The sequence below is a fragment of the Canis lupus genome, chromosome 11, assembly GCF_048164855.1.
Source record: "Canis lupus baileyi chromosome 11, mCanLup2.hap1, whole genome shotgun sequence".
In the NCBI taxonomy this organism is placed as follows: Eukaryota; Metazoa; Chordata; class Mammalia; order Carnivora; family Canidae; genus Canis; species Canis lupus.
Genome location: NC_132848.1, coordinates 64,613,390 through 64,641,323, shown reverse-complemented (window position 1 = coordinate 64,641,323; position 27,934 = coordinate 64,613,390). Strand labels below are relative to the sequence as shown.

The following is a 27,934-nucleotide window of genomic DNA, read 5'->3' as shown; positions in this document are numbered from 1 at the left end:
CCCTGCCTAGCCTACTAAATACAATTCATTCTTCTCTGACATGTGTTTTGGTGACAAATCGTTAGCTCATATGCAGTTGGCAGGGAAATGGGGACCTCGTGACAAGGAAGTCGCACTGATTTATACGCTATTTTTCGCAGCACATGAATATTTTGAAGCAACACATGGAGATCTTAAGGGGAGACCTCAAAACCTTACAGAAATGCCTTTCTTTAATATAAGTACTGACAATTTAGTGGCCTCAAGATCCACCAATCTTTCCCCACTGTTAAACTATTCTAGAAAAGGCAACCCAAGGGCAACTGAAGAAGCTGGGCATACGTATAATTCATTTAATTCCAGAAGAGTTGTTTCCTCCAGTGAAGATCTCTAATTTCATCATGGGCGTCTCATGGGAAGGGCATGTGAGGCCTGGGGGGCTGGTGCTGCAAAACCTGGCAGGGTATGAAGGTGGGCACGGACGCATGTGCAGATTGGATGTGCTAATATTTTTACCAGAATTCTTATTGTTTCCATTAGTGCTCTGGTTACAACATTGCAGAGAAATTTAAGAGTTTGCGCCAGGCCCACTTTTCCCCTAAGTCCAATTGATTTTAGAGCATGATCTTGTAAAATTCAATTTTTAGAAAAGGAATGCATATATCCACTAAAGCAGAAATGTGTGATTCTTAGAAACAGATGACAACCCTTACAGGACTGTCATTAGTAGTCTGGGTAGATTAAAAAAAAATCGTACCATTAGGACATCTTTAAAAATGTGCTGAATAATGGAAATAATATTATGACATGAGTGGCCTGGCCACAGAGAAAATTCTTGTGCGTAGTAGTGTTTTCTATATAAGGGAAGTCATTTCACACCTTTGCAAGTAACCATATGTTCTATTCACAATGAATTCTGGAAACAAATTACCCCACAGAGCAAGTCTTTTCTGGTTCCTGTCTCCCTGAATAATCTCTAAACAAAGTGAGCAAGCATGGGCTGAGCAGAACCTTTCAGGCATCTTTAATGTGTCATGATGAACAACAGTACTTATTCATTTAAAGACAACCCCACTACCAGCCTCTGTAAGTCCAGGCTCTACTCCTACCAGAAGAAAGAACCAAACTCTCCAACCATCTGTAAAACTGAACAGCATACTAAAAACCTAGAGCCCAGAAGAAGAAGATTGAGGAAAAAGGTAGATGTGTAAAACCTTCTTGTTTCTTTTAACTAGATGAAGTTCAGAAAATCTGGGATCACTTAAAAATTCTTTGTAGAGCGGTGCCTGAGTGGCTCTGTTGGTTGAGGGTCTGCCTTCGGCTCAGGTCATGATTCTGATGAGGTCCTGGGATTGAGCCCCGCATGGGGCTCCTTGCTTAGCTGGGAAGCCTGCTTCCCCCACCACACACACACCCTATCTCTCTCTCTCTCTGTCAAATAAAGAAATAAAATGTTTAAAAATAAATAAGTAAATTCTTTGTAGAAAGTTGATACATTTTCCCCCTCCTATTTCAGCCAAGTCTTAACCATAAATGTCCCTTCTGACCTGACTCCTACCCTGCTCATCTCTCTGATCTAATTTCCACTGCCACAGCCACACTGGCTTCTTTGCTGTTCCTCCAATTCCTCTTATAGACCAAGCCCTTTCCCACCACAGGATCTTTACGCATGTCTTTCCCTCTGCCTAGAACACTTTTTTCCTCAGACAGTCACCAGACTTGCTTTCTCACCTCATTCAGACCATTGTTGAAATGGCACCTCCTCTGAGAAGCCTTCCTAACTCCCATATCTAAAATGGCACCACCTTACAATTCCAGTCTCTCTCTACCGCTTATTCTGCTTTTCCCACATAGCATTTATCATTACTAGGCATTATGTCATATATTTATTTGTTCATTATCTTTCCTCCACTAGAATGGAAGTTCTGTAAGTGCAGAGACCTCATCGGTTTTGCCCACTGCTATACCCTAGGGCCTAGAGGGGTGGCTAACAAATATCACTCAAAAACCTTTACTGAGCATCTTCTATTTTTTTAAAGATTTTATTTATTCATGAGAGATAGAGCCAGAGACACAGGCAGATGGAGAAGCAAGCTCCCCAAAGGGAGCCTGATGCGGGCCTCAAGCCCGGGACCCCAGGATCACACCCTGAGCCGAAGGCAAACGCTCAACCGCTGAGCCACCCACGTGCCCCTACTGAGCATCTTCTAGAGGCCGAGTCTATAGCAGTGAACAAAACTGGAAACTCTCTACCACATGGAGCTCATATTCTAGTGATACATAGGAAGTATTTGAGAAAAATGTGTTGGACAAATCCTCAGGACTGTATTCAAAATCCATTAAAATAAACATTTTGCCCCAGAAGCTCATTAGAACACACATTAATGAGACTGTAGTTGTATTAGTGCCCTGCGGCTGTGTAACAGATTACCACAAACTGGGGGGCTTAAAACAACAAAAAGGTATTTTCTCACAGCTCTGGAGGCCAGGAGTAGGAAATCAGGATCACTGGCCCAAATCGAGGTGTCCGCTGGGCCTTCCCCCTCTATGGGCTCTAAAGTAGATAGACTCCATTCCTTGCCTCCTCCAACTTCTGGTGGCCTCTGGCCTTCCTTGCTTGTGATGGTATCATTCTGGTCGCTGCTTCTGTCTTCACATCACCTCTTCCTCTGTGTCTACGTCAAATCTGCCTGCCTTCCTCTTGTAAGGAGGTACATGACAGCATCTGGGGCCCACCAGTTAATCCGAGATAATGTCCCCACCTGAAAAAAAAAATCACATTTGCTAAGTCTCTTTCCCCCCAATCAGGTAATATTTGCAGGTTGCAGGGAAAAGGCCCAATGTCTTTGGGGGCCGTCCTTCAGCCTATTGCACTAATTAATGTTCTAGTAGCTGGAGGGAAGTCCCTTTTAGGAGAATATTAGGACCTACCTTTTCCTTTCTTGCTTTTGTCTTTTCCTCTCCTTAGGAAACATGTTTCTATCCAGAAAACTAAGAAAGGTGATGACTCTTTATTTTCATATTAACAATAGAATTATGTTTTCCAAAGAATCAGTGTAATAGTATTTGTGACTCACTCATAAACGTGTTTGATTGTCTTCCATCAAGAAACTCCCACAAAATTAAGTTAATGAAAGTGGAGGTGGCAAAGCAATATTTGAGAACAAATTGTTTTATACCGTGTACCGTGAGATCTCATCATGATTTGCAGACAGAATGTGAAATCCTTACTGTTTACCACTTGGAGTCGCAAAAGCAGGCTGTGGCCTTAGGGCACTTGCCAAATCCCAATGAGCAAAGCAGTGTGCAGCTTCACAGGCAGAACTAGAGGCCCCAGCCTTCAGTGTGTTTGGGAACCCCCAGGAGGAAGGACAAGCAGGCATCATTAACAAAGGCCATTTTGATGCAATTAAGTCTCTCTGGAATTTGATTTGGAAGCCCAGAAGTCATACTTGCCAAGCCTTTTGGCTTCTTAAAAGAAAAAAAAAAGTATTCTACAACTTTTTTCCCCTACAACTTCATTCAAAGTATTTTCACTGCTTCTTTGGTGGGAAAGAATAGTCTTAGTTAGTGGGATTTATTTAAATATGGTCAAATTCAATCAATGTGTAAAGTCACTTGTTTTTCATAATAGTATTTTGCTCTTATAAAAAAGTCTCATTATTCAGTAATATAGTCTATCGAGAAAGGTTTAACAACAACAAAAAAGATTTGAATGACTCTTGTGAGTCTTATTTCATTTATAATGATTCAGAGGAACATTTTAATTTTATTTTTTGCATTAGTATTTTTCAAAATAAAATTGTGAGGGTAAATTGCATTTCCCTATCTAAAAACCTAATTTTAAAGACTTTGATCTGTTTAGGACCATAAAATTGAGAGTATACGTATTTTGCTTGGGTATTAAAATTTTTTCAAATATGCTATTTTATTTATTCATGGAACATTTATTTTTTTGAACACCTATTATGTGCCAGAGACGGTACTAGGCAAAGTCAGCAAGATCCAGTTCTGCCCTCGGGGAGCCTGCAGTGTAAAGGGGACGGTGACAAGGACACGGTTTCTCACAGAGCGTGATGGCACTCTGCTGGGGCTGGCGGGGGTGGCAGGATGGAGCAGAGGCCCAGGAGCCCAAGCACCTCTTGTGAAAGGAAGTGGGTAAAAGCCAGTTGCTCATGGAGACTGGTGTGTGTAGGCCCAGAAGTAAGAGAAAGGACAGGGCTTGGGAAATGAGGTGGTTTTAACGTGGCTAGATGTGCGAGTGACAGGGCAGTTAAAAGAAGAGAGGAGGCCAACTCCTCAGTGGCCCCTAAGCTTATTAAAGAACCTGGACTTCAAAAACCATTGAAGGATTTAATTTATTCAATTTAATTTTGTTTAAATATTTATTGTTTTTAAAGATAGATTTATTTATTTACTTATTTATTTTTTATTTATTCAGGAGAGACACACAGAGGGGCAGAGGGAGAAGTAGGCTCCATGCAGTGAGCCCAATGCAGGACTTGATCTCGGGACCCCGGGATCACGCACTGAGCCAACCACTGAGCCACTCAGGTGCCCCTAAATATTTTTAATCACTCTACCCAATAAGGGGCTCGAACTCATATACCCAACATCAAGAGTCCCATGTGCTACCACCTGAGCCAGCCGGGCACCCCTACCACTGGTGGATTTTAAAGAAGGCAGTGGTAGGCTGAGGTCTGTGTGTCACAGTGGTCATCCTAACTGCAGGGGGAGACAGGGGAGTGGAGGTTGGCGAGACTGGAAGCAGAGGTCTGTCAGGATGGGGTGAGGAAGGTCCAGGGGACAGTGCAGTTACCTGAATTGGAGCTTAGCGAGGAAGTTGGCAGATTTGAAAAAATAATTTCTCCTAGTAACATTCTTCAAACAAACAAGTTACATACTTCCGTGGAACCATGAAAAACTTTAGTGGCCTGTGGTGAAGGAGCTTCCAAACCTCTTGCTCATCAGCCTAATTTTATATCAATAAAGGACGGAATTGACAAGAGCTTTCTGTAATTTTTTATTCCGCAGCCATCTGACGCAAAGCCTAAATAAGTAAACCTGCCCTGCCTCCGGGGTAGAGACCTATCACAGCTGCTCTGATCCCCAGAACCATAGGTATCTAAGCAGCCACTGATCTTACCACTGGCACTTCTCTTGGCTCTCGGATCCAGTAGGTGAGTTTACCTGCTGTTTCCTCCGCTCATCTTGGGGCCCACCCCAACACCTCCCATTCCCTTGAGGCAAAGGGATGGATGCAGGTTGCAGGACATTCTCAGGAATGGAGAGGTCGGAGAACCTACTCCTCCCGGAGTCCGACCTCACACATTCCCTGCCTTCCCCTGGGGCAGTGAGGGGCTACGCCTTTGAGGCCAAGTAGGATTTCCACTAAGTTCAATTGCACTTGTCTTGTCCAGCAGGTGGCGACATGTAAGTGACAAAGCTCCAGAGAGGCCCATTCACAGCTAAACCCAGAAGGGCACTGAATATTTAAAATTCTCAACTAAATGCCAACCGTTAAAATATTTAAATTTTGCTTAAATTGGTATAAAATGGGAAGCCTACATAAGGTCCCCGGATTGCAAATAATTGTGGCAGAAGCACGCATCTCAGAATTCTTATAAAAACGGAATCCTAAATTTTCTGGCCTTGTATACAGAAAGATGATGCTACTAACCAATGCCAGTGGTGACTAGTCTGCAGATAACCCCAGGAGATCATTCTGGGTTTCCTGTACAATGACCCAGCTTTGACCAACAACCTCCCTTCCCTACTTCTTCCAAACTCCCATGGAATGGTATTTTTTCCCCTCCCAGAAGGAGGGGCTGTGACCTCCCACAGACACCCAAGGAGTCAAGATACAGGCAGCTGGTTCTCTCAGATAACTCCTGACGGTTGACATCTAAACCCTGACAGCCTGATACCAGTCTGTGTGGACCCCACTGACAAGAATGTTCACAGCTCTGGTCGTGGGGAGAGCAGAAGAGAGGATGTCCCTTCCCTGGAATGCTCACTTGTAACACGTCCAACAGAGCACCCCGGGGCCTTCTCTTGCAGACTCTTGGCTCACAACTTATTCAGTAAAGCTTGTTCCTTTGTCTGACACTGACTTTGCCTCAGCCCTGTTGATGACAACATACGCTTTAAGTTGCCTTCCAGGTGATGAGCATTCCTTATGTGGTCCACAGTTGTAATCTCTCCAGGGATCAACAATCTGTAGAATAAGACAGGAATCTTTCTAATTAGAAGGAGGCAAGTAAAACCATGATCTCTTTCCTAGTGGAATGTCTTTAAAGATCTTATAAAGTGCCATTAGGATTTGTTGTGAGATTTAAGAAATCTTGAATTTTTTTTTTAAGATTTTATTTATTCATGAGAGACACAGAGAGAGAGCCAGAGATATAGGCGGAGGGAGAAGCAGGCTCCATGCAGGGAGCCTGACATGGGACTCGATCCTGGACCCCAGGATCACACCTTGAGACCAAGGCAGACGTTCAACACAGAGCCACCCAGGCGCCCCAAGAAATCTTTAATTTTTATTTCCCTGTTCTTCTCTGACACTATGGGTTTAACAGATTTGTAAAATTTACCCTGACATTTTCTGTCCCAGAAAGACACTGGAAACATTCAGTTTGCTGAACATCCCTTTTTTTGTGGACTTGTTGGAGGTACTGAAAAGTTGAGATCAACTGTAGGAAAGGAAGTCCTCCACTGTGACATCCTTTTTTTTAGTCTTCCATGCTTCAAAAGAAAAGTGTGAAAGACCTTACAAACATTCAACATTAAGTGTTGTGATTTTACAGCTCTTTGTGATATGTTTGTATAAGAAAAATCTTGTCTGGGATCCCTGGGTGGCGCAGCGGTTTGGCGCCTGCCTTTGGCCCAGGGCGCGATCCTGGAGACCCGGGATGGAATCCCACATCGGGCTCCCGGTGCATGGAGCCTGCTTCTCCCTCTGCCTATGTCTCTGCCTCTCTGTGTGACTATCATGAATAAATAAATAAAATCTTTAAAAAAAAAGAAAAATCTTGTCTCTTTGGCCTATCCAACTAATGACTGAAAAATGAAGAGAGACTATCTCTCAAAGGTTACGTTATGAGAATACCGATTGCACCAGCGTGCAAAAGTGATTATTCTCTTGAACATGGTAAAGACATTGTGTTTGTGAGGGCTTGAGGGCTCAACTTATCCTCTTGTCACACCTTGTGACTAGATCCCATAAGTCACTGCTGATTACCTTAACATGTAAAATTACACACAAAACTTTTACAAGTTATTTTTTCTCACTATCTAAACCCTTCATATTGTAAGTTTAATTGATCACTTTTTCAGAATAAGAAATTAGACTTGCAGACAGAGCAATTACAGAAAGCCCTAATGCAGCTACAAAGTTGAATAAAGATTATTTACTTAAATAGAAAAAGATCATACTATCTAATATAGACTAGAAAACAAACCTATAAATTTTAGTATTAATTTTAAGAAGTAAGGTAACAGCTATCTATTAGCATAGGTTAAGGCAATGTTTTTTATTTATTGACTTAGTTTTTGACTTACAAAAAATGGAATCAGGGACGCCTGGGTGGCTCAGTGGTGGAGTGTCTGCCTTGGGCCCAGGTCGTGATCCCAGAGTCCCGGGGTGGAGTCCCACATTGGGCTCCCTGTGAGGAGCCTGCTTCTCCCTCTGCCTGTGTCTCCGCCTCTCTCTCCGTTATTCTTGTGAATAAATAAATGAAATCTTAAAAACAAAATAAAACCAAACACCCAAATGGAATCATACTGTTTTTTTTTTAATTTTTATTTATTTATGATAGTCACACACACAGAGAGAGAGAGAGAGAGAGAGGCAGAGACACAGGCAGAGGGAGAAGCAGGCTCCATGCACCGGGAGCCCGATGTGGGATTCGATCCCGGGTCTCCAGGATCGCGCCCTGGGCCAAAGGCAGGCGCCAAACCGCTGCGCCACCCAGGGATCCCCCATACTGTTTTATAACACTTTTTCCACTTACCAGTATATCGTGGATAACTTTCCATGTTATTCTTTTAAAAGACTGTGTAGGGATCCCTGGGTGGCGCAGTGGTTTAGCGCCTGCCTTTGGCCCAGAGCGCGATCCTGGAGACCCGGAATCGAATCCCACGTCGGGCTCCCTGCATGGAGCCTGCTTCTCCCTCTGCCTGTGTCTCTGCCTCTCTCTCTCTCTCTCTCTCTCTCTGTGTGACTATCATAAATAAATAAGAATTTAAAAAAATAAAATAAAAGACTGTGTAGTATCCCAATAGCTGAATAGCATTATGCTAACCAATTCCATATTTATAGATATTCACGTTTTCAATCTTTTGCTATTATAGGCAATGTTGCAATAAATATCCTGTGTATATATATCTTTGTGCTCTTGAATGATTATTTATATAAGATCAATTGTTGGTAAAATTCCTGAGTTCAACAGTATAACTGTTTGGACTTTAACAGGTATTGCCAAATTGTCCCTCCAAAGGTTGGAACCACTAAACATTCTTGTATAAATACTGTATCCGGCTAAGGCTGTGATTTTCAGACGCGTGTCCTGTGGGAACTCTTTCTTTGAAAGAAATCCTTTTCAGAATCCAGAATGTAAAGCAGAAAAGGAGCTTTGTTTTGGTGGAAGCTGATCCCAGGGTGGGAGGCCTGTATCTGCCTGCTTGGCCCTCACCTTAGCCTCTGTGGCAGCTCCAGGCAACCTCCCAGAGCACAAAGCAATAGAGGAGGTTCCCTTCTTTCTAACAATGTGTCCTCAAATATCGTTGGCTGAAAGTAGAACTAACATGATCTAAGACCTAAAAGTTACTAGAAAGTGTCTAATTACCTTTGGTTTCTGACACAATTTTCAGTAATTTAGGCCTAGCCCTTGATATATGTGCTTTGGTTGCTTTCTTTTCTTTTACTATGAGCATTCAATTATAGCTAAATTATTATTTTTTTTTTAAATATTTTATTTATTTATTCGTGAGACACACACAGAGAGGCAGAGACACAGGCAGAAGGAGAAGTAGGCTCCATGCAGGGAGCCCGACGTGGGACTCGATCCCGTGACCCCAGGATCACACCCTGGGCCAAAGGGCATGCGTCAAACCGCTGAACCACCAGGCATCCCTAAATTATTTTTTTTCAATATTTTATTTTTAAGTAATCTCTTCACCCAACGTGGGGCTCAAACTCACACCCCCGAGGTTAAGTGTTGCATGTTCTACTGACAACCAGCCAGGGGTGCCCCTAATTTCTTTTTTTTTTTTTTTTAGATTTCTTTTTAAATTTTTTTAAAGGTGAGCTCTACACCCAATGTGGGGCTGGAACGCATAACGCCAAGATCAAGAGTCGCATGCTCTACTGACTAAGCCAGCCAGGCACCCCGATTATAGTTAAGTTCTGTTCCCTTTTTTTTTTTTTTAAGATTTTATTCATTTATTTATTTGACAGAGCACAAGCAGGCAGAGCTGCAGGCAGAAGGAGAGGGAGAAGGAGGTTCCCTGCTGAGCAGGGAGCCCGATGATATGGGGCTCAATCCTAGGACCTTGGAATCGTGACCTGAGCTGAAGGCAGATGCTTAACTGACTGAGCCACTCAGGCACCCCTAAGTTCTGTTCCTTTTAGATAGTTGAGTGATTTCCATTTTCGTCTTAATCGTACTAAGTGTATGAAACCTAAACTTTCTGTCAATGGGATCAGCACTTTCATTTTTATTTCTCTTCATTTTAATAAGAGAAGGACAAGATGCAATAAAATATTCAAATAATTACAGAGTCATCGACAAAGGTAGTGGCTGTGACTGTCAAAATTGAAATGAAATTCTTGGCTGTCTCACCATATAATATTTCAAAGTACTAATTCATTAACTAATATTTAAGAACCTGAACTGAAGGAAAGATGGATTGGATGTGACCATATAATACCTAGGACAGGGAGCCTGGGTGGCTCAGTTGGTTAAGTGTCTGCCTTCGGGGGATCCCTGGGTGGCTCAGCGGTTTAGCGCCTGCCTTTGGTCCAGGGCATGATCCTGGAGTCCCGGGATCGAGTCCCACATCAGGCTTCTGCATGGAGCCTGCTTCTCCCTCTGCCTGTGTCTCTGCCTTGCTCTCTCTCTGTGTGTCTCTCATGAATAAATAAAAAAAAAAAAAAAAAAAAAAAGTGTCTGCCTTCGGCTCAGGTCATGATTCCAGGGTCCTGGGATAGAGTCCTGCATCGGGGATCCTGCTTCTCCCCGTCCTGCTCACCCTGCTTGTGCTCACTCGCTCTCTGTCAAGTAAATAAATTAAATATTTTTTCAAATGCATAGAAAAATAGGTGGTAAAAATGTGAAGAACCACTTATATATCATTGCAATCAGTGACTCTATTCAGGGGTTTCAAAGCCTATTTTCATTGTTTTTCTTAACGGATTTGTCAGACTTCAACAAATCTATGTTCCCAGAGAAACAACGAAAGAAGAGTGTCCAGGTAAGAATACGTAAGGTCCACTGAGGCTAGGGAGCCATTTGTACTGGTCATCTCAGTCGACTAGATGTCCTGCTCAGAGCTTTCACTCCAGACCCAAGCCTCTGTGAGATTCCCCTAAATGGAGGCCTCTGCTTCCCCCAATTTCCCAGGACAATACTCCTCTCATTCTCTCTTTTTTTCCCTCTACACCTTTTTTACTTTTATTCCCAATTTTGTCAGGTCGAAATCATCCAAGGTTTATTTCAAGGTTGCTTCACAGAGGCATAATTAGGCTTATTATTTTTAGCCAACCAGGTATTGTCCCCCTTTTTTATAATTATATAATGCTTCTTAAAAGCATCCAGAAATCCTGGCTCTGAGAAACAAGGATGGAACACATTCCACCATCTAAAAGGAGTAGATCTTTAGCCTCAATCAGATGCTTATTGTGAAGGAAGAAACAACTCAGGAGGAAACACACAGAATGCTAGATGATTTTATTCGTTGAGTCAACAAATACGTGAGCCCCTATGAAGCAATGTGCTAGTTGCTAAGGGATCAAAAAATGCACAAACCGGATTCACTGCCCTGAGCCTATGATCTCACCGGGGCAGCTAGGCGCACACACCCAAGAAGCTCCACGGTCATAAGGTGGTTTTGAATAAAATGTGAAATGAGTGGTACAGATGACAGTCGCTGGAGAAGACCCACCCTCTTAAGGTCTCACTTTATTAACCCCCCTCAGAGTTTCACGGGCCCTCGTACCTGGTCTGGCCACCTCACATCAGCATCTCAGAATCTTTGGCCCACTTGATCCTCCATGGCTGCCTTGTCAGTCCTCAATCCTGGGTAAACTCTGTCATCTGCTTTCTCAGCCTCCTCTCCTGGGGTGCAAAGCTTCGCTGGAGAGAACGATGTTCTTTGCTTTACCGGATTCTTTATGTGGTATCTCACAGTCGCTCTTCCAATTTTTCCTACTCTCCAGGCGCTCCTGGTCCCAGAGGCTCCTTCATCTCAGCGGGTGACCTGACCTCATGTACAGGAATCAAGGAGGTCTGGCTTGATTGTACCTTCCATCTCTCCCATTTGAATTTTTTCCCCATCCTCACCCTCCCTTTCCAAAAATAACTTCCCCATCCTCTCCTCATGATTCTCTCCCCCACAAACTTCCTCCAGAATTTGACCTAACCATGATTTTCCCTGTCCTGCAGGATCTGCAGTCTCTCAGACTCTGTTGGCTTCTTCTTCTCAGCCCCCAAACACGGTCAAGACTGCCCTATTCCCTCACCTCCTCCATCAGTTATTATCACATAACAAATTACCTCAAAATTTAGCAAATTAGGGACACCTGGGTGGTCAGTGGTTGAGCATCTGCCTTTGGCTCAGGTTGTGATCCTGGAGTCAAGTCCCACATCAGGCTCCCCGCAGGGAGCCTGCTTCTCACTCTGCCTGTGTCTCTGCCTCTCTCTGTGTGTCTCTCATGGATAAATAAATAAATTCTAAAAACAAAGAAAAATTAGCAAATTAAAAACAACCCTTATCTCACAGTGTCTGTAGGTCAGGAACAGAAGATCAGCTTAGTTGGTGGTCCTTCTGGCTCTGGGTCCCTCATGGGGCTGCAATCACAATGTCAGCCAGAGCTTGTCTAGGGGCTGCAGAATCCACTTCCAAGGTTGAGTGTTGAGTTTCCTCACAGCATGGCAGCTGGCTTCCCCCAGGGCAGGTGACCCGCGAAGGCAAGAGGGCAGCCCCAGTGCCTCTAGGACCTAGTCTCAGAAGTGTCGTACCATCACATCTGCCTTATTCAATTGACTAGAAGGGAGTCACCAAATCCAGCCCACAAAGGAGCAGAACTGTTTCTACCTCCCAAAGAAAGGAATATCAAAAAAGTTGTAGACATATTTTAAACCCATCACATCTTTCAAACCATTTTTTAAGCCTGCTAATTCTTCAAGCTGCTTCGTTGCTTCCTTACTTCGTTCAGTACCATGCTTCTCAAAGCAGTGATCTGTTCCCTTCCCTCACTGTCTCACACAATCCAGGTAATTATTGCCTCCCTGAACACTGCTGCTGTTGAGCGTAATATCTGAATTGGTGTGGCATTCAAGGCCCCATAAAACCTGGTCACAGCCTAGCGTTTCATTTCACCTCCCCCAGTTCCCCTTATACCTCAGCTGGATGGATTTCTCACCATCATTCTCCAAACATGACCTCTGCTTCCTACCTCCACGCTTTTGCTCAGATGATTTCCCTCACTAGAAAGATCCTCTTCTCATGTTTTCATTGTTCAAGACCCAGTTTAATGGGATGCCTGGGTGGCTCAGTGGTTGAGCATCAGCCTTTGCCTCAAGGCATGATCCTGTGGTCTCAGGATCCAGTCCCACATTGGGCTCCCTGCATGGAGCCTGCTTCTCCCTCTGCCTGTGTCTCTGCCTCTCTCTCTCTCTCTCTCTCTCTCTCTCTGTGTCTCTCATGAATAAATAAAATCTTAAAAAAAAAAAACCCTACTCAAAGTGCTTAGTGGTATAATACAGACCAAAACAAATTTAACAGAAAGAACGAGTAAGAAACCTGCCCTTTCAAGAGTTCCCTTTTTAATAATTTTGTTATTGGGACGCTTGGGTGGCTCAGGGGTTGAGTGTCTGCCTTTGGCTCAGGGCATGATCCTGTGGTCTCAGGATCTAGTCCCATACTGGGCTCCTTGCATGGAGCCTGCTTCTTCCTCTGCCTGTGTCTGTCTCTGCCTCTCTGTGTCTCTTATGAATAAATAAAATCTAAAAAAAAAAAAAAAGACCCAGTTTAAGTGCCTTTTCACCCAAGATTTCCTTGCTCTACCCCTTCCTTCTCTCTACTCCCAGAGCACCTTGTTATTCCATTTCACACCACTATTGTGTTTATACGTCTTTGTATTCCTTTCAGCACCCCAACAATACGTGGCTCATACTAAATCCTTAATCTTTTTTGAATGAACAAATTTACCTAAATCATTAAGATTTAATTTTACTCTAATCAAAAGGCAAATTAAAGGCCCTATAATCTCTATTAGAGTAATATATTGAGCTAAGGGAAATTGTAGAATGGTCTGTGCTAAAGAATAGTCGTCTTTTCTATTATTTGAACAATTTTAATGGAATGGCTTAAATTAAATCACGATTATTCCCCAAAAAGGTTTGCTTCTGAGATATGTTTGCATATAGTATTTTTACAATTCCTGGTCAACATGAAATTTCCATGGAAACAGATCACGCACAGTGGAGAAGAAAAGAATTGAATTGTGTGTGAGCTGCATTTTGTCATCTCCATGGAGCTATTTGTGCTAAATATTTGCGTAGGGAAACTATAATTTAAAATCACCCAAGTAAAGACATAATATTTAATGCTTTTTAAAAATGATAATAACTACTACTAGTTTTAAAGATTTGTATTAATATGTGGAGATATATAAAAAGAAGTTTGAATATTTCTTATATCATACATTAATATGAGCAGATAAAATACCCTTTTGCCTCTTTGCCAGTGCAGAAAAGGGGAGAAATTAAATGCTCAGCATGGAAAGTGTCACTTGATAGAATAATTTCTTCTGGATATCATTCAGCTTCTAGACTAGCAATGTCTAGAAGTGTCTAGCAATGATCTATCTAACAATTGTGATTCCAAATAGGACTAATCAAATAGAGACAGTTTAAAATATATGTATAGAAACTAAAAGATAAAAATAATTTTCACTCACTAAATAGTACTGTAAACCTTTATGATTTGAGAAATGTATTCTTTTCCTAAGCACTGTAAAACCTACTCAGGAACTTAAAATCACTAGAAATACTGTATCTTGAAGATTATCTTTTTCTAATCTGTTTTTGGAATATAAATCTTTGTACATCAAAATTATTAGAACTTTATTAAAAAAAAACTCGACATGTTCAGGAGGAACCAGAATCATCTCAGAGTTTTCTTTCAACTCTCCTTTGACATCAACTGTTGACTTTTATTTTTACTTTCCAATAAGTATAATCAGAACAAACAAAACGGGAAAAAGGAAAAGAATTACAGAAGTTGTATGTCCTTTTGTGTACGTGGGCTATTCATAAAAAGAAGTTACATTACACTTATTCTACATATTACTCCCTCCACAATTACAACAACTGTTGGTTTTTAATATGAACAAAAGAACATATTGGCCGAAGACAATTATAATGTATCAATAATACTGATCCCACTTTCAGGCAAGCGGGCTTGACCAATGGAACGTAGAAAAGGCCCACAGAGATTCCTGGCTGAATACAGACAAGCCCATCAGGAGACCCACCTCAAAATATCTAGAGGTCCTAACAGATCAATGGGTTACTTACTACCAGGCACAGTCTCCCAAAAAGGGAAAGTTCTATACTTTGGGATACCTCCTTCTTGCCCCTTTAAAAACAGCCCTGGCCTTAGACCTCAGTGCAGACAGCCTCTTCTGCCTCCGGTCCTGCCCGCAGCTCTCTGGCACTGTATTCAATAGCCTTCTATTGCCTTTGTTCTGCCTCAGGAGAATTCTTTTACCTCCTGCGGTGCTACTGGCTTCCACCCGATTGTCACCCCAGGTTTGGGGGACCCCATTTAGACACCACAAGTAACACACTCAGCTTGTTCATTATATATATATATTTTTTATTTTAAAGATTTTTATTCATGAGAGACACAGAGAGAGAGAGAGATAGAGAGAGAGGCAGAGACACAGGCAGAGGGAGAAGCAGGCTCCATGCAGGGAGCCTGACGTGGGACTTGATCTCGGGTCTCTAGGATCATGCCCTGGGCCCAAGGCAGCGCTAAACCGCTGAGCCCCCTGGGCTGCCCCAGCTTGTTCATTATAGATCCACTCTCTACACCAAAATTTATCTTACAAAAGTCTCTTACTTTGCCAGGGACAAAACCTGTGAAAAAGCAAGAAGGTCAAAGTCAAAAAAGCAGCAGAAAGTGGTCAGTGGAGTATCCCTTCCTCTTGGCCAGTTTTAATTATTTCCTGAGAGTTTTGCTCCAGCAGAAATTTGGGGTTTTTTTGTTTTTTTGTTTGTTTGTTTGTTTGTTTCAATGATTTTATTTATTTGTTCATGAGAGACCCACAGAGGCAAAGGCAGAAGCAGGCTCCTCAAGGGGAGCCTGATGTGGGACTCGATCCTGGGACCCTGGGACCCTGAGACCACAGCCTGTGCTGAAGGTAGATGCTCAACCGTTGTGCCCCCCAGGCATCCCTGCTCTGACAGAAATTTGAATGAAATCTCTACCTAGTTGTCTGAGTGATGATACTCCCCTCGAATAGGTTTGCAGCAAGCGAACTTACTCCAGTTGGGGGAGGGCTGGCTTCCAGAGCTATGATTGTTCCCTCACAGGCCTGTAGGACTGCCAACACCTTCAACTAAATTACTGGCAGCCATTGCTTAAAGGAGTAGGAGCACTAGCTAGAGGCTTTGTTCTCCTCGTAGGATCCACCTTTTCTTCTCTGGGACAGCTGGAGCTTTGATTGGAATAAATAGCAGCTCGGAGGTGATTACACTTTGACTCTTCCACACAGGGGTGTGACTTCAGTGGACAGAAGGTCATATGCCCAAAAGAAGGTAAGCCTAAAATCCAACATGTGATGACAGAGGCAAAAAAAAAAAAAAGAAAGAAAGAGCCAAAATACTTAGGCCTGGGAAGTGACATTTTGATTAATTTTTATCTATTTTTCCTTCCAGATTGATTCTGCAGCCTCATCTGTGCCCTGAGAGGCTGACTTATATGGACTGAGCACTGGGCTCCCTGCCTCCCAATTTCTATTTGGGTTCAGCGAATGGGAGGGCGGATGGGTACTGGTAAAGGTAGAAAACTGGTAAGAGAGTGAGGAAGGGGTGTTTATGTCTTGGGCTTCCTGCCTGCTGCATTGCCATAGGTTGACCGTTTCCCTTTGCCCAAGTCACTGCTCCTGTTAGGTCGTCCTCACCATGAAGTTCACTCTCAAGGGTTCAGCAGCCATCCCTCCTCCTCGCCCTTTCAAGCATAAGTGTGGAAATTGCTCCCTGCTGTTACTAGACTTGGGACATGATACCATCCTTTCTTTTTTTCCCTAAATCTTGCCTTTATAAATAACCCCTTTATTAAACTCTCCTTAATTACTCAGTTTGACGGTGCCATCTGCTTCCTGGATCCTGACTGATACAGATGGTACTGATTTTTAACAAGAAATCTCAGAAACTTGATTCTACACTGTAATTTGACTATACAATACTATCCATATTATAGACCCATTTCCTTGTTCACAGCCTATTTTATGACTGACGCCTCCCACGCCTCCAAGCTGATCCTTGATGTACACTGCTTTCTCTCTCGGCACAAGCGGGAGGGATTTAGAACAGTTCTTTCCATTCTGGGAATGAACTGAGACCCTGGGCACATTCATGGATGAGACCCTCGCTTTCCCTCAAGTTGCGGCCAGTCTGTCCCACTAATCTTCAGTGCTGGTTATTGGTTTTCAAATTAGGCTCCCTGCTGGGACTGGAGCCAGCCTTACAAATATGGCCTATACTTTTCCCAGACATTTATTTTTTTCCCCATTGTCTTTCAGCAGCTGGCTGCTTCTTAAGTCACCAAGATGGACCTTCCTGTCACTATGTCTTTGGCCTGCTCCTGAACCTAAAATTTGTCCCCAAATCCCTTCTGTTACACTACCCCATCCCTTAGATAGGAATCATATTCACTTATTCTCCTGGGATTTCCTATTAGACTGCTAGCCCCTCCTTGGAGGCTATGCCTATTGGGTGTATTCATCCCTCAGGTCCCATGCCTCCTACATGCACTACTGGCAGTGGGATTCTGGAACAGTTCATGGCCATGGTTATATCACTCATGACCAATACAAACTGAAGGGGAAAGGACAATACAATGTTAAAAATAGAGACACACAAAGCAGAATCAGTAAGTGTGCTTTCAGCAAAATAAGGAGAACTAAGGAGAACGCATTCCAAGCAACCAATGCACATATTGCTCAGTTTATTAATGAACTGGCATTTTTTAAAAGATTTTTTAAATTTTTTTAACTTTTAAAATTTATTCATGATAGACAGAGAGAGAGAGAGAGAGAGAGAGGCAGAGACATAGGCAGAGGGAAAAGCAGGCTCCATGCCGGGAGCCCGACGCGGGACTCGATCCCAGGACTCCAGGATCGTGCCCTGGGCCAAAGGCAGGCGCCAAACCGCTAAGCCACCCAAGGATCCCCATGAACTGGCATTTTGATTGACAAATCAGTCCTTATAAGTCAATTACTTAAGGCTTAATCACCCTAGATAAACTTCAAAATAAGGAATTTAAAAGCCTAAGGATCAAGATCCTGAAAAGGGAGTAATAATTCTCGGACTCCAACATAAAGACTCTGCAAGAAACAATCTTAAATGTCTAAAAATAGGAGAAAAGTTAAAATTACGGTGTTAATAATAGCTATTTTGTTAGATACTATGTGTCAGATATTTTACATATATCACTTTATTTAACTGTTAACAATCCTGAAATTTTGGTATTTTACAAATACCAAAGCTGAGAAAGGTTAACTGCCTTTGATCACACTGTTAGTATTTGGGGAACTGGAATTTTAATTCAGCCTTGTTTAAAAGCTCATTCTTCTCTCTATATTATGTTAATACATCAATATAATATTGCCCTTAAAATAACATGATGAATCTATTGATACAGGAGAAATTATATATGAAAAATATAAATCCAATACAATATAAAAACATAAAAATTCAATGACCCTAAAATCATTTACAAAAGGGAACTCAGAGAAATTAAAATAGTTCTTACTTCAAAGCAATGAGATTATGTTTTGATCATTTTTTTAAAAGATTTATTTGTTTGAGAGAGAGAACAAGCACACACATAGGAGAGGCAGAGGGAAAGGGGAAGGGAGAGAATCTCAAGCAGACACGCCAACTGAACACAGAGCCTGATGCAGCTTGATCTCACAACATTGACATCATGACCTAGGTCAAACCAACAGTCAGTTGCTCAATGAACTAAGCTACCCAGGCACCCCTTGTTTTGATTAATACTTACGTATTTGGGGGTTTTTTTAGAGCAATTATAAATATTTTAATTTTTTTGGCTTACAATTATTAGTATATAGAAATAGTTGATTTTTTTTTAATACAGTTGATTTTTGTGTATTGATCTTGCAATCTTGCTAAACTTACTTACTAGTTCTAGATTTTCTTTGGGGGGGGGGGTAGATTCCTTGTAGACAATCATGTCATCTGCAAATAGGGAAGATTTTATTTCTTCCTTTCCAGCCTGTGTGCCTGTTATTTCTTTTTCTTACTTCCCCTGGCTAGGACTTCTGGTATGTTTTTGAACAGGAGGTGAGATGGACAGCTTTGACTTGTTCTTGATCTTAGGAAGAAGCACATAGCCTTTCATCATTAAATACAATGTTAGCTGTAGGTTTTTTGACGATGCTTTTACCATATTGAGGAAAGTCCCTTCTATCCCTAGTTTGCTGAAAGGTTTTTTTTAAATCATGAAATGATGCTTAATGTTTCAAATTTATTTTTCTGCATCAATTAACATAGCCACGTGATTTTTCTTCTGCAGATTGTTAAATTTATTATATTAATTATCTAATATTGAAAAAATTTTTCTCAGAATAAACCCCACTTGGTTTTGATGTGTTATTCTATTTTTATTTTTATATTACCGCATTCAGTTTTCAAATATTTTGTTGAAGGTTTTTCTGTGTTCCTGAGGGACACTGATGTATAGTTTTCTTTTCTTGTGATGTTTTTGGTTTTAGCACCATGGTAATGATATCTGCATCTTCTACGGTCTTGTTGACTTTTTTAAATTTTTATTTATTTATTTATGAGACACACACACATAGAGAGAGGCAGAGACACAGGCAGAGGGAGAAGCAGACTCCCTGCAGGGAGCCCTATGTGGGACTCCATCCTGGATCCTGGGATCACGCCCTGAGCTGAAGGCAGATGCTCAACCACTGAGCCACCCTGGTGCCCTGTTGTTGATTTTCTGTTTGCTACTCTATGACCAAGAGGAGTACTGAAGTCTCCAAGCATAACGTGAATTTGCATATTTCTTTTTCACCTCTGGCAGATTTTGCTTTCTGTTTTGAAACTCTATGGTTAGGTGCATAAACAATTAGAATTCTTATGTCCTCTTAATGAACTGATTCCTCTGTTGCATGAAATCACCTTTATCCCTGCTCATTTTCTTTGCTATGAACTCTACTTTGTCTGATATCAATCTAGCTGTTCCAGGTTTCTTTTGACTGGAGTTTTAAAAGTATCTCTTTTTTCATTCTTTAGCATTTAATCTATGGATCATATTTGAAATGAATTTCTCATATAATATATATCTTTGTTGTTGTTTGTTTTTTTGTCTGTTTTGACAAATCTCTTCTATCTCATTGGCTCAAATTCCACTTTAGCCGAAGAAATACTGAGCACAGATTCATGTAAGCCTGGCAGTTATAGAGACAAGAGGGATAAAATCACTTGATTGGGTAGCATATTAAAGAATAAATCAGGGGCAGCCCCGGTGGCACAGTGGTTTGGCACCACCTTCAGCCCAAGGTGTGATCCTGGAGACCCGGGATCGAGTCCCACATCGGGCTCCCTGCATGGAGCCTGCTTTCCCTCTGCCTGTGTCTCTGCCTCTCTCTGTGTCCCTCTGTGTCTCTCATGAATAAATAAATAAAATCTTTAAAAAAAAAAAAGAATAAATCAATAAGTAGAATTGAATCTCCCTTATCCCATAATCACATGGCTGCTGCACAGCTACGGAGTCATGCTCACAACGTCCAGGACAGGCTTCAACTAACATAACCCTAGAAACATTTAGTATTTATAAAGCTGAACCCTTAAATGGTACCAGCTAACTTTGTATCCCAAAAGAAAAACAAAAGTTCTAGAGAGGGGAAATTGTTCTTTCATAGAAAAGTATTTTAACAGATATTTTTGCTGGGATCATATCCCAAGGACAGGCTGTCACAGACTAACTCTTGTATTCACACCATAGCAGTTGTATTCCACACTAGTGCTAAAGAAAGGTTAAATGTAATTTTAAGTAATCTCATCTACAACTGCAGTTTTCATGTATAGATTGAACAGTCCTGACTCATACTTGGTGCTCTTTTTGGGGTGCCTCTCCCATAGGAGGGATCATATCCCCATCGGGTGGAAATCAGGCAGTCCTGTGATTTCCTTTGACCAGTGAAATATGAGTGAACAGGGTATGTGCCAACTTAGAGGAGAAACTTTTAAGAGCCAGTAGCTCACTATGTACTCTTTTTTTCTCTGCCATCATGACCATCAGTGTTCCAAAGCAGTATGCGTAAAAAACAAATTGAAAGTCCCTGAGCTCTTGGAGGCATTTGTTACTAATAGCTAATAATAATTAGCTTCTCTTGACTGATATTTTTTTTTACAAATGCTTTACTGCCTCCAAACTTTCCTGTCTCATCTCTCCCTTGCTTCCATTTTTTTGTGTGCTTAGTTTATCCCTTTTTACACCTTTATCTATTTATTTACTTATTTATTTATTTTTAAAAATATTTTATTTATTTATTCATGAGAGATACAGAGAGAGAGAGAGAGAGAGGCAGAGACACAGGCAGAGGGAGAAGCAGGCTCCACGCAAGGAGCCTGATGTGGGACTCGATCCCAGGTCTCCAGGATCATGCCATGGGCTGAAGGCGGCGCTAAACCACTGAGCCACCTGGGCTTCCCATACACCTTTATATTTTGCCATAATCCTGTCCTTGAGAATTTTTTTTTATCATTTATTTATTTATTGTTCTAACTGTCCTTGAGAATTTGAATCAACAACAAGCAGAGAGACAGTTAACTAACCTGGAGCCTGGAAGGCTTTTAATTTTCTTCTTGTTCTACAAATTCTAGGTAGTTTTTAAAAGAATCTAGGCTTACCATTTAGAAAATTAGAAACCTGAGAATTAATCTCATATAACGTTTACATTTACCCAGCATTGTAAATGCTTACCCTTACCTAGCTTTTCATTGACTGTGCCTGTTTGTAATTGGTCAGTTAGGGCCTATGGCTATTTTGAGGTGAGTCGCTTAATGGACCTGTTTGCATTCCGCTTGGTGATCACTGTGAGCTCTTTTCCCTTACTCAGGTTTCCATTACTCAAGCTTGTTGCCTAAAAGTCGCCTCTACAGGATACTGCAAAGCCGACTGGATTACTTCTTTACTCATGTGCCATCCAAAAGGAATAGACTCAGTAAAAGTCTGAAAATATGAGACTTGAAGGCTGGTCAGAGTTTAGCACTAGAGATGCAGATATGAGTGAGTCCTAATCCATAGTATGAACAGCCTCTTGGATGAACTCATAGAAACTAGAAAGAAGAAAGCCTAGGACATCAGCTCAAGCAATCACAGTTAAACAGAATAAGAGTGAAGAAAATAAAGAAAAATCAGAAAGGAGAGAAAGTTATATCATGAAGATGAAGAAAAAAGGGGTTGACCAGTACCAAAGAGATGAAAAGGTGAATGAAGATTCAGAGAGCAAGCAGTGGAAAGGGGTTGGGGTGGGTCTCAGTATTCAGTATATAGACTTTCTCATTTAATCTGTTTTTTGCTTGACCTAGTATGCCTGAATCTGGGGCTCCCCTGGTTCAAACTCTACCAGTTCTAGGGATAAGCTACACATTTGGTTATCTGCCCTAAGGATGGTGACCTAGATCTAGAAGTCTAACTACTCTGTACAGATTTTCAGTCTTCTGGTCTTTCCTTCCACACCCTTCCATGATGCCATAACTGTAATTTCTGAGTCTGTAGTATAATAAGGCATGTATTGGGTCTTTGTCTTCTGTTCCTGGCAAAGAGCTCCTAAAACCTTTGGAATTTCCTCAGTGACAGGAGTATCTTTTGTTATTCAGGAGGTTCCACTTTTTCTGTTTTGTTTTTTGTTTTTAAGAGAGTGCAAGGGTAGGGTAGGGGGTGCAGAAGGAGGGAGAGAATCTTAAGCAAGCTCCAAGCCCAGCAGGCCGGCCAGCCAGCTGACCGACCATGGGGCTCAATCTCACCACCCTGAAATCATGACCTGAGCTGAAATCAAGCGTCAGACACTTAAGGGATTTAGCCCCCCAGGAGGCTCAGCTTTTGAGTACACTTGAGTTTATGCTAATGAGGTGATTTTGGGGGAGGGCCCCTTGATAGCTTCAGAATGGAACTGGTCACCAGAAAGACCCAAGTGAGTAGAGGGTTAGAATTTTCAGCCCTACCCAAAGACCTCGAGGAAAGGGACAGGGGTATTAGAGATTAAGCTCTATAAAAACTCTTAAGGAAATTTGGTGAGTTTCTGGGTTGGTGAACATTAGGGAGGTGCTGGGAGGGTGGTGCATAGAGGGCACGGAAGCTCTGTGCCTCTTCTGCCCTTCTTTGCCCTGTGCATCTTTCCATATGTTTGTTGCATTGTATCCTTTATAACAAATCAATAAACAAATGTTTTCCTGAATTCTGTGAACCATTCTAGCAAATTATTGAACTAGAAAAGGGAGTCATGGGAACTCCAATTTATGTATGGCTATTTAGTTGGAAATACAAGTGACAATCTGGATTTGCAATTGGCATCTGAGGTGTAGTAGTCTTGAGGGCTGAGTCAGGGTTCTCCAGAGAAACAGAACCAATAGGATAGATAGATAGATAGATAGATAGATAGATAGATAGATAGATAGATAGATAGATATAGATAGATGAGATTTATTGTAGGGATTGGCTCACGTGGTCATGGAGTACAAGAAGTCCTACGCTCTACTGTCTGCAAGCTAGAGAAACAGGAAAGCTGGTGTTATAATTCAGTTTGAGACTGAATGATGGCAGGCAGGCCCTGAGGACCCAGAAAGGGGATCCCACAGGTCTAGCAAAGAGGATCCTTGGTAGAATGGAAATCAGACATGAGCCAGCAGGGAGTGAAAGCAGAATTTACTGAAGATACAGAGAAAGAGAGAGATGGAGAGAGACAGAGCCTCTGGGAGACTCAGAAAGGAAAAGAGCATGATCTTGCCTTTGCTTGGGGCCTGGGATTTTTATTGCCAATTGTGGTCTGGTGCACAGTCTTTAGCCTCTGGGATCTGATGCTGTCTCCAGGTATGTAGTGTCAGAATTAAGTTAAATTTGTAGGACATCCAGTAGTGTCCACTGGAAATTGGAGAATTGACATGGAATAATCCCCCCACATCTGGTGTCAAAAGTATTGAGAGCGAGAAACAGAATTTTCCTTTATGGAGCCTCCCTGGAGTTCTGAATTATGAATTACTGTTCTTCTAATTGCCATTCCCCTTTGCATTCAGCTTTCTTAGTGCCCACAATTTATCCTTTTTCCTTCTTCCACTAAGAACTCTCCAATCTCTCTCTCTTTAATATTTTGATTTATTTTTAAAAATTTTATTTATTCATGAGAGACAGAGACAGAGTCAGAGAGAGAGAGAGGGGCAGAGACATAGGAGAGAGAGAATCAGACTCCATGCAGGGAGCCCGATGTGGGACTCAACCCTGGGACTCCAGGATCACACCCTGAGCTGAAGGCAGACACTTAACCACTGATCCAACCCGGGCATCCCTACTCTAATATCTCTCCCATTCTCTTTTGTCCCTTTCCTACTTTCTTAGTCCTTGTGCGTTTTTGTATTTTCTCCATTCAGTGGGGTTTCATAGGGAAATAAGACAAACACGTATTTGATCTCTCAAGTTAAAAGTCAGTTTGTAGAATGTTTTCAAAATTATGAATTTTTTTTTTAAGATTTTATTTATTCATGAAAGACACAGAGAGAGAGGCAGAGACACAGGCAGAGGGAGAAGCAGGCTCCATGCAGGGAGCCCGACACGGGACTCGATCCCGGGTCTCCAGGATCACACCCTGGGCTGATGGTGGCGCTAAACCGCTGAGCCACCCGGGGTGCCCTATGAATTCTTTTATTTTTTTTTTAATTTTTTTAAAATTTGTATTTATTTATGATAGTCACAGAGAGAGAGAGAGAGAGAGAGAGAGAGAGAGGCAGAGACATAGGCAGAGGGAGAAGCAGGCTCCATGCACCGAGAGCCCGACGTGGGATTCGATCCCGAGTCTAGAGGATCGCGCCCTGGGCCATAGGCAGGCGCCAAACCACTGCGCCACCCAGGGATCCCTATGAATTCTTTTAAAATTGGTTTTGTGTGGGCAGCCTGAGTGGCTCAGCAGTTTAGCACCGCCTTTGGCCCAGAGTGTGATCCTGGAGACCGAGGATCGAGTCCCGTGTCGGGCTCCCTGCACGGAGCCTGCTTCTCCCTCTGCCTGTGTCTCAACCTGTCATGAATAAATAAATAAAATCTTTAAGAAAAAATCTATTTTTTGGTTATAAAATACTTGAGTGATATCCTTTCTTTTCAATACAGTAGTCCTCCCTTAGCCACGGTTTCACTTTTTGAGATTTCAGTCACCAAGGCAGGTCAACCTCAGTCCTGAAGCAGGTGATCCTTCTTGTGATGTAGTCAATAGTCTAACGCCACAACACAATACGACCATCATTCACTTCACTTCATCACATAGGCATTTTACCAGCTCATATCCTCACAAAAGGGTGAGTACAGTATAAAATATTTTGAAAGAGACCAACATTCATATAACTTTTATTATAGTATATTCTTATAATTGTTTTTATTACTTATTAATCTCCTGCTGTGCCTAATTTATAAATTAAACTTTATCATAGCTATATAGGCATAGGAAAAAACATAGTATCTATGTGGCTTGGTACTATTACCAGTTCCAGGCATCTACTGGGGATCTTGAATGTATGCCCTGCAGATAATGGGGCGGGGGGGAGGGGATTGAATCTTTTTTTCTGACTAGAAATGTTTGCTCATTATAACAACCCCAATACAGAAATATCTAACAAAGGAAGGTCCTTCATAGTGATAAGCCTTAGATAAAGTCACAGGTTGGTCTCTACGTATATTACTGTTTCATGATTCTATATTTGTAAAATATATGATAGGAAAGAGCAACAGAAAGATAGCAAAATATAAACGGCAGTTACCTCTAGAGAGTGGTATTAACTTATGATTTATCTGTATTTTCTAATGTGCCTGTTTATATCTAATTATCTTTTGAACATTTTATATTTAAAAACCTTCAAATATTAAGATTTAAGTGTCTCTTCCTCAAATGTGTAATTATATTCAAACTTTTGCAGTTTTTGAAATAAAAATTTTCATTTAATATTCCAAGGATAAAAAAATAACAGGGATCCCTGGGTGGCGCAGCCGTTTGGCTCCTGCCTTTGGCCCAGGGCGCGATCCTGGAGACCCGGGATCGAGTCCCACATCGGGCTTCCGGTGCATGGGGCCTGCTTCTCCCTCTGCCTGTGTCTCTGCCTCTCTCTCTTTCTCTCTCTGTGACTATCATAAATAAATAAAAATTAAAAAAAAAATAACAGCATTGCAATAGCAAAAGGCTCTCTGCTATCCACAGATTTTTAAAAATTCTAATAGTCAATGTGTCGATACAATCTACCATACCGTTGCCATCACTTAATCATGTAATTTGTGGTTAAAACAGCTACTTAAGCCTTAAGAGCTTTGTAGATGAGCAAACTCTTAATTTTCCCTTTTAACGTCATTCACCAGATGGTCCAGAAATCTTTGATCTGCGAGCCTTGCCCGGTCCAGAAATCTTTGATCTGCGAGCCTCCCCGAGGTGTTTTATTTTCCCCAAACTTTATATGATTCTTGTCCACCTCTAGGACTGAATCATTCGACTTTTACTGTAAAGCTACTAATCAATCACCATAAAGTTAAGATAATCAGCTCAAGAGAACAGAATGAATGTTACAACACTATTTGTGGATTTGCGGATTGTTTTAAAAGTAGCAAATCAGGGACCGATTTTCTACAGGTCAATGCAGAGAGACTGCCTTAAAAGAGCTCCTGTCAACCTTTCTACCTAAATGCCCTGATACCTCAAACCCAAAGACCATTTATTTTCAATGATAACCATTCAAACAGCGGTTATGAGCGTCCACCGCAAACACCAGCTTCGTCAGGTCCGCCAGGCTCCCACGGAGTCCCGGGCCTCTCCACCTAAGGCCCTGCGGCCGTGCAAGCGAGGAGCTCGCAGGGCTGCTGGGTGCAGCTGGGTGCTGCTGGGTGCTGCTGGGTGCAGCGGGACCCCCGGCTACGCAGGTGGCGGCCGCACCACCCTCCTCCCCCGGAGTCCCGGCCTCGCGTGCTGGGGCGGGGAGGGGGGCAGACAGCGTCGCTGAACTCCTGCAACCCGCTCCCCGCGCAAGGCCGAGCACGACTCACACCCCCTCCGCCCAGGTCCCAGCCAGGCGCCCCCGCAAGGGCGGGAGGGAGGCAGAGCGGCGCGCGCGCGGGGACGCCTTTGCGCACGCGCGCGCGGGGCCTGAGGAGCCGGGCCAATCAGAGCGCGCCTCGCCTCTACGCCCCCAGCTCCGCGCGCGTCCGTCCCGCTCCAAGGGCGTCATTCGAATACAATAGCCCGCCCGCCCGCCCGCCGACGTTCCCTTCGCGGGACGCCGCTCGCTCGTCGCCCGTAGCAACGCTCTGCCCAGGGGCAGCCTCGGAGCCCCTCCCGAGGGAGGCGAAGCGGGTGTAAGCGCGCGTGTGGTGGGGGAAGCGCGGGAAGCGAGGAAGGCATCTTTTCACGTTCAAAAAAACCCTTTTCACCGTCCCGACGTCCCCGGGTTATCAACGTCCCGAGCTCACGTTCACAGCACATGTGGTGTTAAAGGAAAGCGGTATTAGTGTCTCCTCTCAAACGGCTAAGGACGCCTGCAGTAATGCGGCCTCGCTGCGTTACCCAGAATTCCCGCGGCCCCGCGTGACGTGTTTCCGGGCTGCGTGCTGCGGGGGAAGCCCCGCCCCCGGCCAGGGCCCCGCCCCTCCGCCCCGCTCCCCGCCCCTCCCCCCCTCCCGCAAAGTAATACTTTACCTGTAGTTTAACGATTGTGAGAAGAAAACTGCTTTCAAAAAGTGCCTGCTCCTTGCAGAACTGGTAGTAAGTACGGAAACGTTTATAAGAGAAAGTTGAACTCACCCACAGTCCCGGCTGCCAGAAAGAATTACTACGCTGCTGTGTAAACCTGGGAGACCTCACACACGCACATGGTTTTCTGGGGTTTTGTTTTGTTTTGTTTTTTGTTTTTAAAGACCAGTGTCTCCTGTCTTTCCAGGTAAATAGGATCATTTTAAATGGCTGTATGGATAGGGTTTGTTCAAGCAGTCCCTTCCTTGACTGTCTTCGAGGGTATTTACAGTTTCTCACGTGTACAAACAATTCTAGGTGTCCCGAAAAAGAGTGGAATCTTGCCATTTGCAATGATGCGGGGGGGGGGGGGGGGTGCTGGAGGGTAGTATGCTAGGTGAAATACGTCAGAGGTAGACCAAAGGTCATAGGAGATTACTCACACGTGGAATTTAGTTAAGAAAGCATAAAGATAGGAGAGGGGGGGAGGGAAAGGGG

General features: G+C 42.7%; 2 protein-coding genes and 1 long non-coding RNA gene across 11 annotated transcripts in view; 2 read left to right on the top strand and 1 right to left on the bottom strand.

The window, feature by feature from the left end:
- FAM161A (FAM161 centrosomal protein A) overlaps positions 1–22,925 on the top strand; it is a 71,155-nt gene extending 48,230 nt beyond the window's left edge. For 4 of the 8 annotated variants that reach the window (XM_072768514.1, XM_072768515.1, XM_072768516.1 and 1 more), the window contains 3 exons: positions 10,394–10,452; positions 11,417–11,484; positions 14,655–15,051. In XM_072768514.1, coding sequence (XP_072624615.1) covers positions 10,394–10,452; positions 11,417–11,484; positions 14,655–15,047 — 520 coding nt within the window. In that variant the 3' untranslated portion in view covers positions 15,048–15,051. Of the gene's footprint in view, positions 1–10,393; positions 10,453–11,416; positions 11,485–14,654; positions 15,052–15,893; positions 16,026–16,145; positions 17,487–21,586 lie in introns of those variants that run through there. The other 4 variants (XR_012003574.1, XR_012003573.1, XR_012003575.1 and 1 more) reach the window with 4 other exon arrangements.
- LOC140600325 (uncharacterized) lies at positions 674–27,278 on the bottom strand. Its single transcript, XR_012003585.1, has 5 exons — positions 27,178–27,278; positions 11,754–11,930; positions 11,197–11,457; positions 5,997–6,196; positions 674–2,741 (listed from the first exon to the last, which is right to left on the bottom strand). It is a non-coding gene; the product is annotated as an uncharacterized lncRNA (long non-coding RNA).
- The window catches only part of LOC140600323 (uncharacterized), a 53,024-nt gene continuing 52,093 nt past the window's right edge, over positions 27,004–27,934 (top strand). For both annotated transcript variants that reach the window (XM_072768526.1, XM_072768525.1), the window contains exon 1: positions 27,004–27,644. In XM_072768526.1, the coding sequence (XP_072624627.1) occupies positions 27,577–27,644 (68 nt within the window). In that variant the 5' untranslated portion in view covers positions 27,004–27,576. The remainder of the gene's footprint in view (positions 27,645–27,934) is intronic.